General features: G+C 57.6%; 1 protein-coding gene across 2 annotated transcripts in view; it reads right to left on the reverse strand.

The window, feature by feature from the left end:
* Window positions 1–15057, reverse strand: part of SYMPK (symplekin scaffold protein) — a 35855-nt gene that overhangs the window by 318 nt on the left and 20480 nt on the right. For both annotated transcript variants that reach the window (XM_012761467.3, XM_012761466.3), the window contains 14 exons: window positions 14566–14716; window positions 13892–14127; window positions 12768–12849; window positions 12411–12524; window positions 11288–11435; window positions 10280–10440; window positions 8403–8511; window positions 7993–8093; window positions 7199–7289; window positions 5519–5620; window positions 1964–2151; window positions 948–1124; window positions 677–772; window positions 30–365 (listed from right to left, as the gene is read on the reverse strand). In XM_012761467.3, coding sequence (XP_012616921.1) covers window positions 30–365; window positions 677–772; window positions 948–1124; window positions 1964–2151; window positions 5519–5620; window positions 7199–7289; window positions 7993–8093; window positions 8403–8511; window positions 10280–10440; window positions 11288–11435; window positions 12411–12524; window positions 12768–12849; window positions 13892–14127; window positions 14566–14716 — 2092 coding nt within the window. The remainder of the gene's footprint in view (window positions 1–29; window positions 366–676; window positions 773–947; window positions 1125–1963; window positions 2152–5518; window positions 5621–7198; window positions 7290–7992; window positions 8094–8402; window positions 8512–10279; window positions 10441–11287; window positions 11436–12410; window positions 12525–12767; window positions 12850–13891; window positions 14128–14565; window positions 14717–15057) is intronic.

The following is a 15057-nucleotide window of genomic DNA, read 5'->3' on the forward strand; positions in this document are numbered from 1 at the left end:
CCCTGCGGCGCTGAGCCTGTCGTCCCTACCTTAGGCAGGGGCCCGTCCAGGCTGGAGTCCAGCAGCGCGGCCTCGGTCAGCCCCGAGTCGTCATCCATGCTGATGAAGATGGCCGGGGTCTCGCACTCCGGCCCCTCCTCCCGGAAATCCATGGCTTCCTCCGACGCGGGGGGGCCGGGCCGGGCCGAGGAAGAGGAGGGAGACACGGAGGAAGTGGAGGGGGCTCCCACTGCTCCAGGCTTCAGCTTCTGTTCCTCCTCCAGCTGCCGCTTTAAGGCCTTTTCCTGGGCCAGCCGCAGGCCGATGAGGTCCTGAGGGGGCCGGGGCGCTGGGGCCGGTGCCAGGGCCAGGGGCTCCAGGTCGTCCTGGGGGCAGGGAGGGCACACAGCAGCTCAGGGAGGGGTGCTCTCAGAGGATGGCGGTGGAGAAGAGACAGACCACTCTGAGGCAGAAAGCTGGGGGCAGCATAAGGGACAGCAGCTCTTACTGTGGGCACTAGGAGGAGGGGGCGGCTGTCCCCCCTCCCCACTCCCTTTCAGCAGGAGCAAGTTCAGAGACAGGTGGCTCAGAGGCAGGTGGCTGGGGTCAGGAGGAGGATGTGGGGGGGCCTTGCTGGCTTGGGGTGTGAGGGTGGGGGGCTGGGGAATCCAGATGGGTGGGCTGCAAGGGCCCTCACCTCTTCCAGGGGCCCGGCAGGTGCCTCCTTGGCCTCCGGCTCCTGCTTGCTGCTGGCCTCCAAGATGGTCATGATGGAGTTGGGGATGTGTGCTTGCTAGGTGAAGAGCAGCAAGGGGGTGCTGGGGACAGCTCTGGCCAGGAGACCCCTCTTGGACACCCCAGATCCTGGGTCCCTGACCCTCCAGAGCCTTCCATGGTAGTGCAGGGTTCCCCTCTGCCTGCCCCCCATCCAAGTCCCCAGGGGCCATCCTCCCCACACCCTGGGGTACCTGGTGGGGGGTGAAGGAGCGGACGTGGGCCAGCAGGGGTTCGCGGAGCTCGGGGCACTTGTCAAAGACGGCTCCCAGCTGCTGGGGTGGCAGCTGCAGGATGACCTGGAAGCTCTGGGGCTTGGTGCGTTGGCAGCACTTGATGAAGCCCTCCCACACCTTGGGATACTTCCACACCTGGACCGGGCAGGGAGGCAGCGGTCGGGAGGGGGCACATGGGCAGTCACCTTGCCAGGATGTGCCCAAATCCCACCATCCAACATTCCCCTGGCTACGTACAGCCCTGACCTCCCTCTGGAAGACAGACTGTCTTCCCGATCCAGGGCGCTGGAACATGAAGGCCACTTGGGAGAGCCACCCTTTCCCAGAGTTCTCCCTGGGCCAGCCCAGGCTCAGTGCTGTGGGAGGGAGCACCGTCTCCGTCTTCATGCCAGCCTCCCGAGAAACAGATGAGGCCCGGGGAGGTGTGGAGACTTGGGCAGGGTCACACAAGGACAAAGGGGCACATTTCAACCCAGGTCTGTCTAAGTCCACTTTTAACATCTAAGCTGGATGTTGCGAAGTGGCTGCCTGTTGGCTGAATCCAGTCTGGGGTTTGCAGATGGGCTTTGCTTTTTGTTTCATCAAGGTATTTCTGAAAGCTCAAATTTCTAACATCTCTTAAAGAAACTGGACCCTCTTTCAGCTCCAGGATGCATCCTGGCTCGGTGCAGTGGTGGGGGATGAGGGGCAGCCACAGCCCTCCCGGGGTGCGCACCCCCTGAAGTCTACCTCTGTCTGTGCTGCCCAACTGCCCTCCCTCATCACCCTGTAGCTGGCCAGATTAGAGACCCTGGAGCACTGTATTTTCCTGGCGGGAGGCAGGGCACAGGGTCACAGTCGAGCCTGCTCCCGGCCTGGCTCGCTCTGTGGGGGAGGACGGAGAAGAGGGGGACAGGCAGGCAAGGAGCCCTCTGGTTCCACCTCAAGCCACCCTTCAGTGGGCCCTGCTGCCATCAGCTGCTGGGGTGGGTTACCTGCTTCATGATGAGACGGGAAAGGATGTTCATGACGAAGCCCCCCAGGCGGGGGTACATGGTCAGGGACTGGATGACGGTCCTCATGAGCAGCATGGGCAGGGGGCTCTGCTCCATCAGCTGCTGCATCACCACGGCCAGCACCTCCGACGTGTACACGTTCCGCTCCGCAAAGCACAGGTTGGTGGCTGCGAGGAGGCGGAGAGCGCGCCTGTCCTCTTTGCCCAGGTGGCCCGGGAGGCGGAAGCCCCCCCACCCTTCGAAAGCCTAAGCCCTGCCGTCTGTCCGTGCGAGGGGAGAGGCAGCCCTGGCTTCCTGAAGCCCCCAGGGAGACAGGAAGCCTCCGCCACCCAGCAGAAGGCCCCTTCCCCGGGCGCACTGTGGCCCGACCCTTGGAAAACCTGCAGGCCTGACCCAAGGGCGGAGACTCGACCAACTCCTGGAAGCCCCACCCTGGGCGGATGGGGAGACCTTGTCCCCTTCTCTTTGAGGACAATCCTGGGAAAGACTGAGGCAGGAAAGACGTGTTGCCAACCCGTGGGGACCCACTCTGGCTTGACGGGGTGCAGGGGGAGGGGGCGACACCCCCACCCCTGCTGGAGAGGGAAGGCAGCTACTGATATGTCAGCCCTCCCAGAGAGGACAGGAGAGGCCCATGGGCCAGCTCCACCAGAAGACTGGCCAAAGGACTGCCCCCAACCCTGCCCAGGACACTGGGCTTGTGCTGGTGCTGGGATGCCGGGGCCACCAGACCTAGGTTGTGTGGAGGATACAGGGACATAGTCAGTAGAGTAATAGGGAGGGAGGGACAAGAGGATAGGACATGGGCATACAATGAGACCCCCAGCTCAACACCCAGTGCCAGAAGGACCCAGAGGGCTGGTACAACATGAGCACCTATGAAGGCAGGCCTTGGGGCCTCTTCCCTGAGTGGGTGGCAGTGCCCCAAGTCATTGTGCTAACGGGGAGACCCCAGGAGCTGCTGCTGCCCTTCTTCCCCAAACACCACTTGCCATGTGAGTCTGTCAACCAGGAAGTCTTTATTGAGCTAGAAGAGAGGCCCCCCCATCCCTGGAGGCTAATGGAGAACAGGGGTGGGGCTCGAAGGGGGAGGACGCCAGCGTTACAGGAGGACAGGCAGGAAGGAGGCTGAGTGGGCAGAGACAGTGGAGGAGGCAAGGCCCTGTCAGAAATCGAAGCAGCACCCCCACTCTGTCCCCCATGGCCAGGCCGTCACTGGGTCCTGTCTGCTCTATTCCCCAAAGGCCTCTGGAATCGACCCTTCCCTTCCCTCCCCTCCCCATCAGTCCTGCCCCAGCCTCCTCCTGGGCCTCCCGCCCAGCCTCTCACCCACTCTCCATACAGCAGCTTGAGGGGTTCTCTGGAAAGCTCTAACCTGATTCCATCCCTCCCAGAGGCTCTCAAGAGATCAAGGCCAAATTCCCTGGCTGTGAGCCCCCCTGTGGGTGGGCCCTGGGCATCGTTTCCTCAGTGGTTACAGCCTGACCAGGCCTCCCCCAACTGCTCAGCTCTATTCTTCCCTTCCCTGCTACTGTCTCCCCACTGCTACCTCGCTCCCAACTCATCTTCACCTGGTCTCAGCTCTCTCCCTCAGGAAGCCCTCCCTGTGACCCAGCCGGGGTTGCCCGCCCCAGCCCTGCCCTGAGTCGCCCCAGCCCTGCCGAGTCGTTCCTGTGCAGGGACCTCGGGTCTCCCGCTCTCGACTGTGAGCCCTGGGAGAGCAGGGCTGAGGCCGTCCCACTGTGTCCCCAGCACCACCCAGGATGTGGCTGAGAAGCAGTGCTCAAGGAGTTTCCTTAATTGCTGGGACAGACCCCTGAGGGTGGATCTAGTTACAGAAAGCCAGCCAGAGACAGAGGATGGTTTATGGGCAGAGCACGTGCCGGGAACGACAGCTTACACTCTCGGGCACTCGGAGTCCAACTGTGCACAAAAAAGGGCTGGACGTTTGGATCTGGAGCTTATCGCAGGGTTGCTCATGCGACCAGGAAGACCACTGGTGCCCAAGCAGGAGAGAAACGTGCTCTGGGAACTAGCTGGATTGGGAGGTGGGGACAGCTGGTGGGAGACCACGTGGCAGGCTGCCAAAAGCCCTGTAGGAATGGAAGCTGTGTCCAGGCCTGGGCGAGCCAGAAGAAAACTGGGGGTCAAAAAAGTAGGCCCTGCTGCCCCCTGCAGAGCCCTGGCTACTGGCCACGCGTGTGACCTGTGGCAAGGCTCCTTCTCTCCCTGGGCCTGGGTTCGCCCACCTGACACCACAGGCCTGGGCTGCAGAGGTCTCTAGTCGGGGTCCACGAATGGCCTGAGCGGGGGTGCTGGCGCCAAGTGAATCCCCTCAAATTATACACAAGCCACGTGAGCACACGGTCCTTGGGAATGGGCCAGAACTTTCCTCAGGTCACCAAAGGGGTCAGGGAGTGCAAAGGCCACACTCCTGGACTATGACCTTCGAGATCCTTTCCTCCCTACTCTTCTCCCGCTAGAGGCCTTAGTGCCTGCTCAGTTTTAATGTGAGTTTGTATGTTCATTAAGCTCCTCTCTTAACCTTAAAAGTTTCTCAGAGAACCTGCTGAGGAAGACAGGAAATGAGTCACTGAAGAAGCTACTTCAAGCTGCAACATGAAACTAAGTGGCACAAAGAGGAAGCACCCTCCCTCCTCCGAAGGTGAGAAGAGTAATCAAAGGACAGTTGTCTTCTGAGCAGAGAGGGTGACAGTCTGGCCCTCCATTTCTGTGGGACAGGACAGCTCCTGGCCCAGAAACCTCCCAGGGCAGGATCAGAGGGGAGCTCTTGGGGCAGGTGGACCTCAGACCAGGGAACTGGTAGGGCTGGGATTTGAACTTGGGTCCACTGTACTTCCGATTCTGTGTTTTTTCCACTACACGACTTAGCTTGTGTGTAGCCCCGAGCAAGTTAGTTAACCTCTCTGGAACCTCCATTTCCTTGTCTACAAACTGGAAGCCACATACTTACCAGGGAAGCGTAGGAGGACTGGCAAGAGCATGTAGGGAGAGCCTGGCTCATGAGTGCTCATGAGTAGTGACCACTGTGAGCTGGCCAGTTTGTCACCAACTTCCCTGCCATGGAGGCAGGCCCTCCTGCCTCAGCTTGGGCTTGGCATCTACCCCGGTCCAGCAAGTGCCCTGTGCACTAGCCTGCTCTGCCGCTGTGCCTGTGGCCACCGCTCCCTGCACACTCTGCCTCCTGCCTCTCCTCGGGCCAGGGCAGGAGGTGGCTCCCCCTCACTTCTTTAAGACCAGTCTGTGCCAACGTACAGTAAGTACATGAGTGACATGAGTGCCTTAGACAGAGGCAGAAAAGCGCAGGGCTGTAAAAGGCAAGATCTGGGAGGGCGGACGGTGGAAGAGGAGAAAGGGAGGAAAGGAATGAGGGTGGGTCTCCGGAGCTCTGGGGTAGGGCTGTGGGTGGCACAATCTTCAACTTGGCAGATTCCAGAGGGGGCATGTGGGTGACGGAGGTTCTGCCCCCTGGTCCGCAGGGGCCAGGCCACTGAAGAGGGGGGAGCACCTCACCTTTGATGATGGACTTCATGTCACACTTCACCGAGTCAATGTTGTGCAATGCGATCAGCAGCTCTCCAGGGTTCAGGGGGGACAAGGCCGAGTTCCCTTCACCTGCAGTAGGTGGGAGTGGGATGGGGGAGACAGTACGGAGGCCTCAGTGAAGACAGAGCCCAGGAGTGCGGGAGCAGTGAATGAAGACGAGGTGTCTCCAGTTTCAGGGGGATGAGGGGACAGAGGACTAGAGCAGGGGAAGCAACTGACAACACAAAAATGGGGCGTGAAGCAGCACCCCTGGGGATTCACACACTCCTCTCCCCCCCAGAAGAGCGCGCTCGGCCAGCTCCCGCTTCCAGCCATGCACTTCTGAGGGCAGGGCGGGGACCGGCTCATTGCCTGGGCCCCGTGCAGAGTCCACACAGCACATGCTCACGGGCACCTGCAGGACAGGGCAGGATGGGGCCAGGCCATGGACTTGCAGAGAGCGGCTGGAGCCTCCCTCTGCTCAGGGGGTTGGGGGAGGAGGCCGGGAGGCGGCCCTCTGCTGGGGCTAATTTGATGGTCGCAAACCCTTCTTTGTGCTTTTTTTTGAGACAGAGTTTCACTTTGTTGCCCAGGCTAGAGTGAGTGCCCTGGTGTCAGCCTGGGCTCAAGCAATCCTGCCTCAGCCTCCCAAGTAGATGGGACTACAGGCATGCACCACCATGCCTGGCTAATATTTTCTATATGTATTAGTTAGACAATTAATTTCTTTCTATTTATAGTAGAGATGGGGTCTTGCTCTTGCTCAGGCTGGTTTCGAACTCCTGACTTCGAGCAATCCGCCTGCCTCGGCCTCCCAGAGTGCTAGGATTACAGGTGTGAGCCACCGCGCCCGGCCTTTTGTGTTGTTTAAACCTCCAGGTTCCTCTGCTTCCCTAGCTTTGCCACCAGGTGAGGGGCAAGGAATCAGTTCTACATTACTTGGCATGTCTTCTAACTTGAAAGTTTTATCTTTTTTTCTTTTTTTTTTTTTTTGAGACAGAGTCTCACTTTGTTGCCCAGGCTAGAGTGAGTGCCGTGGCGTCAGCCTAGCTCACAGCAACCTCAAACTCCTGGGCTCGAGTGATCCTTCTGCCTCAGCCTCCCGAGTAGCTGGGACTACAGGCATGTGCCACCATGCCCGGCTAATTTTTTCTATATGTATTAGTTGGCCAATTAATTTCTTTTGTATTTATAGTAGAGACGGGGTCTCGCTCTTGCTCAGGCTGGTTTCGAACTCCTGACCTTGAGCAATCCACCCGCCTCGGCCTCCCAGAGAGCTAGGATTACATCTTTTTTTCTTTTTGACCATTTCAAATAAAATGCCCCTGGCCCCCGCCTAAGGGACTCTGTACCCTAGAGGCTGGAGAGTGACTGCATCCTAGAAGGGAAAACACTTCTAGACGGTCAGCCCCCAGCTCCACAGCCTCCCTCTCCCATGGACGGTGGCCTAGGAGTGCTAGGACATGCTGAGACATCAAGTCCCACTGGTACCCCAGGGTGATGGATGAACCCTCTCTCCTTGAAGGTAGCACCATGCAGCTCCTCCACTCCCGGCACTCTGCACCTCACCCCTGCCTGGCCACCTGGGTGGCCTCCCTCAGGAGGCCTGAGGGAGAGAAACAGGGCCGGGGTACCGCAGGCCCTGGGGGGGAGGCGCGCATCACCTACCGTGCTGGGTGCCCAGCAGGCGGTTGAAGACCTCCTTCACCACGATGGGGTTGAGCTTGATGAGTTTAGGCAGCGCCTGGATCACCTCTTTCTACAGGGAGAAGGTGGGCGTGGGTCAGATACACCGTCACCCCCACTTCCAGGCTCACCAAGTCCCTCCAATGTTCCCTTCCCTCATCACCCCTCTGCACCCTCAGGGCGGAGCTGTCTCCCCAGCTCACTCCCCTCGCAGGCCACAGGCACCCTGGACCAGGCTGAGCACTTTACACACACGAGCCACCGCGCAGGACAGTGTGCCAGGGGAAAGTGTCATCCCCTGCTACAGGAGGAAATGGAGGCTCACCCAAGGTCCCACGGGTCACTAGGGGCAAGTGCCCGTCAGGGGACACAGACGGTTGGGGGGGTGCGTTCCTGCATGTTGGGCACAGTGCTACCTCTGTGGTTTCCGTGCGGCCTCTGGACAACCTTGTGCGTGCACGCCTACGCACAAGGGGGCTCACCGTGATCCTCGTTTGACAGGTGAGGAAAGTGAGGACAGAAGAAGGGAAATGACCTGCTTGAGGTCAGGGGAGGAGGAGGCAGACCTGAGACTGCTCCCTTGTGTGGAGAGCCCAGGAACATGCTCCTAAGCAGGTTCCTGGGTTTCGGTGGCTTCTAAGATTTCTGACTCCAGTGTCGTATGTTCCCACCTTCTCTTCTTTGCCTCTGGCTCAACTACTGCTGATGGGAGCTTGCTCTGTCCCCCCAGCACAGCATGTCCCAGCTGCGGGGCAGGCGGGCAGCCCGCTCCATACCTTCTCCAGCCCATTAAGCACCGGGATGAGGAAGCGGACGTCCGGCAGCCGCTTGTGGTAGAGATCTCGGACCCGCTTCACCAGCTCTGGGGAGGGGGGGACTGCAAGTGGAAGCAGCAGAAAAAACAACGTTGGGGGCCAAGGGTGGGACGAGGGAGGATTAGCACCAGGGAAAGAATCAGGAGGGGGTATGTGGCAGGCAAGGGGCTACTCAGTTTCAGAGCAGGAATCCTTGGCCCTAGTTGGCATTGCGCTGTCCCAGACAGATAAACTGAGGCACAAGGGTGGGGAGACCCACAAGAGGGGAAACCATCTGAGGACTCAAGAGCTGATCCCCCGGGACTGGGAAGAAGTGGGGAAGGCCCAGGCGAAAGAGAAAAAGATGAAAGGTGGAGGTCTCTGGGGGGCACCTTTGTCTGTGAGGCTATGTAGACATCGGGTGACCAGCGTCTCTGCTCCCTTGGGACAGTTTTCCACCAGGAGGAGCAGCTCTGGCGAGTTCATGCCCATTCCTCGGATCTAGAGATAGAGACGGGGATGACTAGATTCAGGGGGAGAGCTTAGGAGAGGCCTGGGGTTCACAGGTAGGGTGGAGGGTGCCGGGACTCGGGGTGTCCTCCCTGTGGGCCGTTCATTCTGCCATCTGGGACCCAACCTGTGCTTCAATCCCTCAGTGAAGACTTCTCAGGCTCCTGCCCACCACTTCCGTGACTGCCACGGGCCCAGCTTGGCTGTGTGCCCAGATCAGGGCTCAATCTGCTGCTGCTTCCGGAGCCTGTCCCGCTGCGAGCACCTAACACAGGGCCCAGGGGGCCAGGCTTCGCTTTGGCCCAACAACTGAAACTGACAGTCTTTGCTCTCGATGAGCTTGTGGTCCAGTGGGATCACTTTTCTGCAAACCACAGTTTTGGCCCACCTTGAAAATGAAGATACAAACTGCTTCCTCCTGACAATAAGCCCATCATCCCCATTTTACAGGTAAGGACACCAGTGAATCTGGACGGCAGGTATGTGGGGACTAACGTATGATTCTCTGTTTATGTTGGAAATTTTGCATAATAAAAAAAGGTCAAGAACAGAGATATAAAAAAGTGGTTTCAAATCCAGGTGTAAATTAGAAGGGCAGACAGTCTATATATCTCGGGTGCCAGTTTGCTACCGAGTTGCTTCTCTCGTGGGCAGCCCTGTGGCTTGAGACAGAGGAGCAGGAAGAACTTATTTTTATGTAATGACAGCAAAAGATTCCTGTTAGACATATAGGGGAGGGCCAGCTCATAAATAGTGATAGCAACACAGGTGTTTATGTGCTCGAGTTCATGGATGTGTTGCAACAGCTTGGGAGGACTGGAATATGTTCCCCATTTTTACTGAAGGGGCCTAAGATCGTGGTGAGAAAGTGAGCAGCAGAACGTTAACCCAGGTATGTCCAACTCCAGGCTTTTTATTTTTTTTTTGAGACAGAGTCCCACTGTATTGCCCAGGCTAAAGTGCCATGGCGTCAGCCTAGCTCACAGCAACCTCCCAGGCTCAAGTGAGTAGCTGGGACTACAGGCATGTGCCACCACACCCGGCTAATTTTTTCTATATATTTTTAGTTGGCCAAATAATTTCTTCCTTTTTCTTTTTGAGACAGAGTCTCACTTTGTTGCCCAGGCTAGATTGAGTGCCGTGGCGTTAGCCTAGCTCACAGCAACCTCAAACTCCTGGGCTTAAGCGATCCTCCTGCCTCGGCCTCCCGAGTAGCTGGGACTATAGGCATGTGCCACCATGCCCAGCTAATTTTTTCTATATATATTAGTTGGTCAATTAATTTCTTTCTATTTATAGTAGAGACGGGGTCTCACTCTTGCTCAGGCTGGTTTTGAACTCCTGACCTCAAGGAATCCTCCCGCCTTGGCCTCCCAGAGTGCTAGGATTACAGGCGTGAGCCACCACGCCCAGCCCTCTTCCTATTTTTAGTAGAGACGAGGTCTCACTCTTGCTCAGGCTGGTTTTGAACTCCTGACCTTGAGCGATCCTCCCATCTTGGCATCCCAGAGAGCTAGGATTACAGGCGTGAGTCACCTCGTCCAGCCCGACTCCAGGCTCTTAACCGCTGGGCCACCCTGTTGTCTTCTCATGAACTGACAGACAACGTGTGGACCACCTGAGAGCTGCAGAGCTGTCGGCCTGGGGTGATGACCCTTCATGCTTAGCACACGTGGAGGTGGAGACACTGGAGGAGAGGCGAACTTGGGGATTCAGCCCTGCCCACGAGTAGGTGGCACCTAGGGCTTGGGGGCCTCACCGGCTGCTCAATGACTCTCAGCACCGTCCGCTTGATGTCAGCAATGGCCTCGGTGTACACGGCCGCCAGCTCGTGGATGAGCTTGTGGTTCTGAGGCAGAAGGGCCAGGTAGAGGTACAGACACTGCTTCACCGTCTCCTCGGTCCAGGGCGCTGCCACCTCTGACAGGGCAGGGGCTGGGCATCAGGCTCACTCGTACTCTCCTCCTCCCCCACCTCCCACCCCCCACATCTGTCCTTTGCCGGCAGAGGGGGAGGGCAGACAAGGGAGCTGGATTAGGGACCAAATTGTCCTAGGGCAGGGAAGTGGGGTGGGACCATGCTTCCCATTTCTACCCTCCCCTGACCACCAATCCACACCGCAGCCAGAGCTTTCTACAGTGCGATTCTGACCCATCCCTGTCTTGCTCAAAGTCCTGTCACGACTGCCCTGTGGCCTTGGGATAACCCCCCAGCTCTTCCTCTTGCATTGTTTGCCGGGCACTGTATGGGGTGGCCCTAGCCCATCGCCAGCTGTCCTCTATGCCAGTCACATGCCCCTTCCTACAGTCCTGAGGGCCCTTTGTGCCTGTGCATCTGTGCCTGCCGTCCCCTTTGCTGGGACCACCACTCCCCAGCTCCTTTTGTCACACCTGCTCAGCTTCTTGGCCTCATGCAGACTTTCTCCTGGGAAGCCTTCCCAGCACCCAGGCTAGGCCAGGTCTTGTGTTTCCCCACCACGGCCCCAAACCTTCCCATTTAATGGTCTGTTTACTTGGGGCCTGGGTCTGCCTGTCTGAATCCCAGGGGCACCTGGGGCTTTGCTGAGGGAACTGGCCTGGTCCTTCCTGGAGCCCTACCGCTGGCTAGCTCTCCTTGTCCTCTGGGTCTTTCCCCGACCTCTTGGGCTGGGTGAGACGCGCCCCCACCCAAGCTCACACAGTCCTGTCCATTCCGTCATTACTGCCAAGTTGTCTTCCCCCAGGACGCAGCAAGTGCTAAATACACAGCTGATGAACCTGCACCAAACCTGTGTCCTTGTCGGCTCCGAACAGCACAGACGGTGGGTTGGGGTGGACCAAGAGCTGCAGGTAGTTGAGGGCAAATTTCTCCACGTACTCTCGGAGCTGCTCCTTTTCGTACATGCGTTTGATGAACAGCAAGGCCTGGGAACGCACCTGAGCAGAGAGTGGGGGCAAGATTGGAAGAGCGCAGGGGATGGGAGGGACAGCTGTTCTTCCACGCTTGCCAGCACATGCGTGAAAACAAGCTTAAGCCTGAGAAAGGCCCAGCCCAGCTGTTACCTGTGCCCAGGGCTGGTCACCAGCTCAGAGGGACGCATCCTGGCCCAAGGAGGGCCCTGCACCATCTCTTACCACTGCCTGCCTTGCTCCTTACGCTCCAAGCAGAGCGAGCTTTCCTCAGCTCCTCAAAAGTGACACTCTCTGCCAAGGCTCCCTGGCTTTGAAACTTGGCACAGAAGGCCAAGAATGCCTAGAATTCCTGTCACTGGCTAAATCCTGTTTCGAGCAGATATCATCTGCTGGGAGCCATAAGGGCAGGGGCTGGTCTTGGGCACTGTTTTGTCCCCAACAGCAGCAAGGAGCCAGGGCAAAAGGTGTGCAATGAAGGTCTGCTGAATGAACGAACGAACACATGCTGCCAGGTCTGGTGAAAGGCTGGAGCAGGGATGGGCCAAGGGCCTCTCTCAACATAGCACGTACACATTTGTCCCTTCTGCCTAGAGCACACCCACCTACTCATATTTCAGGTCTCAGTTTACACATTCCCTCTTCCAGGGAGCCTTCCTTGAAATACCTCCCCAACTACATGGGTGAGGCCCCTCCCTAGGGCTCCTGTAGCCACATTGCTCTGCTCAAGGCACTGAGCATGCTGGGTCCTGGCTGCCGACTGAGAAGTCACACTGGCTTCTCATTGGGCTAGTGCCCCAAGGTTCCAGCGTGGGAACTAAAGAAACAAAATAAAACAACCAAAGAACCAATACACTGTTGCATGACGGGCATTAGGCCCAGGGAGAAACTTTCAGGTGGATGCGGAAGAGGCTGGGCTGGTTACTTAGGACAGAGGAAGGCCTTTGCAAACTGCCGGCTGAGTGGAGCCCTGCAGTCAAACATGTGGCAGTGGGGCATCACCTTGTCCTTCTCATGGGAGCTGAGGTCTAGGAGGACGTGCAGATACTGGAATTGGCGGGACGGGCGCTTAAAGATTAGGTCTCGAAGCGTGGACATGCCCAGGTAGGTGCGACTCTGCAGTGAGAGGGAGGAAACCGGAGCTCAGCCACCTGCAGTGTGCCTTTGGGATCTGTCTCTTTCACTTCCCTCAGATCAGGTGCCTGGACAAAAGGGCCTGGTCCCTTGTGAAACCCCCTGCCACAAGGTCCAGGGTATGTGCCCTTCAGAGCAAGGCAGGCCCTGTTCCTGCCTTGCAGTGATAGGCTGCACTGATCTGAATCTGCCTGCCCTACCTAGCTCGCAGCCGCCTGTCCTCACCTCGTCCTCGCAGTACTTGCGAATCACCTCCAGGGCACTCTCAGTGATGAGCGGGGCCTCCAGCACCACCTTGGTGAAGATCCTGCCGGAGAGGAGGGAGAAGGGACAGCTGCAGAAAGGCCACCTGGCTGTGCACTGCAGGTGCCCAGAGCTGGCAGGCCCTCTCCCGGAGACAGCCTGTTCACCCCATGGTTATAGAGCTTTGGAAATGAATAGAGCAGGGTTCAAAAGCTGCCAGTTGGGTGGATTTGGACAGAGACTACTCTGAAATTCAGTTTCTCCCTTTTGTCAAATGGGTATTCCTAATGGGTATTCATCTAATGCAGCAGTGGGAGGAAATGATGGGAGTGGAGGAGGGTGCTGGTTACTTTAGATATGGTGGCCACAAATGGCTGCTTTGAGGTAACATCTGGGTCAACACTGGGATGAGGAGCAAGCCATGCAAAGAGTGGGACAGAGAGCATTCCAGGTAAAGACAACAGTATGTGCCAAGGCCCTGAACTTGGCACATCCAAGGAACAGCTAGGATGTCAATGTGGCTAAAGTTTGGAGGGTAAGGGACAGAAAAAAGAGGTTAAAGAGGTTGGTAGGGGTTGGGCCACACAAGGCCTCACTGGCCAGAGTAAGGAGGCTGTACTTTATGCTAAGAGCAATGGGGAACCATGGAAGGTTCTAAGTGGGGAAACAACAAGAAGATTTACACAATGAAGTGTCCTCAGAGCTGTTTGGAGGATGGATAGGTAAGCTGGAGGCCAAAAATACGGAGGAAACTATAGAACAAAATCAGGTAAGAGATGAGGTATAGAGAAGCCATCGCCAAAACAAGACCAGGAGGTGGTAGTTACAGATGGGAAAACAGGTGTAGAGGTAATTGACACAGGCCATGCAGAGCAAGTGGCAGAGCTGGGCAGGAAGCTCAGAAAGTGTGATCCAGAGCCTACACTCGAAACTACAAACTTGTACGTGCTTCCGGAGAGTAGGGACGGAAAACGGGTGTCTTGGGATGGGCACATGGAACATTGACTCAGTGGTGATAAAGAGGAAGATGGTCAAAACTAGAGAGGAAGGGTAGGACACAGGAGGGGGATTCTCAGGGACAGGGAGGTACAGGCCCATCCCCTCACCCATCCTTCTGGTCCGGTTTCTCCTGCAGGCCGGAGAGCAGGCGGATGAGGCAGTCCTCATACTTGTCCAGGGTGCCCGAGGCCCCGGCTGCCAGGTAGGCGTTGTACTCCTGGTAGAGCCAGGCAAAGACCAGGTCCAGGCGGGCCCGCACATCCTCTAGGATAAAGGACAGGACCTCCGCCTTTAGGCCCGAGTCGAACTGCGTCACCAGGCTGGCCAGGATCTTTATGCGCACCTGGTGGGGGAACAAGCAAGCATGTTGGTGTGAGGGTAGGCAATCCTGGGGACCCCCCTCCAGTCATGCCCTTCAACTCCTCCTGCCTGGGCTGAAGATGTCCCGGAGGAGACAGGGAGGGTCCTGTTAACAATAGCACCAAGTGGCAGAATCAGGATTTAAAACCAGGTATGTGTGGCTCTAGACAGTAAGAATAATGTTAACCACCATGAAAAACACGCACACAGGAGCAGCCCTCACTTGCAGAGCACTTCCTGCCACCTGCCCCATGCTGATTACACGCACACGTGCATTTGCGAGTTTCTTCCTCATCCCCGAAGAGCTGCTGCCACCGTCTCTGGTTTACAGAGGAGAGGGCCTGATGCTTGGCTGGGATGTGAGGCAAGCTCTTGGGGAGAGGGACTGGAAGGATGGGCTGCTGGGGGGACGGGAGCACACCTGGGCTGCCCCGCTGCAGGCCACAGCCTTCTCCGCCCGCAGGATCCGCTTCACAGCACCCAGCTTCATGGCCTCAACCTGGGCATCAGTCAGGGGCTTCAGCACGTCGCTGAGACGGAAGATTTTCTTGCGCCCACCGGCACCCGCCAGCCTGCATGGGAGAGTAGGGACAGGGACACAGTGACTCAGAGCATCCTTTCTGCAGCCCAGGCCCATCAGGTGACTCTCCCCACCTCAGCGACTAGGCAGGCCCCCTCCCATGCTGCCTCTCTAAGCCCCCTGTGACGCTGAGGCACAGCGGGGGTACGAGTTAGGAGAGGATGCTATTTTGGTTTTGTATAAGGCGTCTTAGGGAAGACTTCTTTAAGGAGCTAATATGAGAGTGGAAATCTGAATGAAGGGAGGGAACAAGACACAGAAATGTCTAAGGGACAAGTTTTCCAGACTGACAGAACAGTAAAGGCAAAGGCTTTAGGTGGGGGTCTGCTTGCG

Source organism: Microcebus murinus, chromosome 16 (assembly GCF_040939455.1).
Source record: "Microcebus murinus isolate Inina chromosome 16, M.murinus_Inina_mat1.0, whole genome shotgun sequence".
In the NCBI taxonomy this organism is placed as follows: Eukaryota; Metazoa; Chordata; class Mammalia; order Primates; family Cheirogaleidae; genus Microcebus; species Microcebus murinus.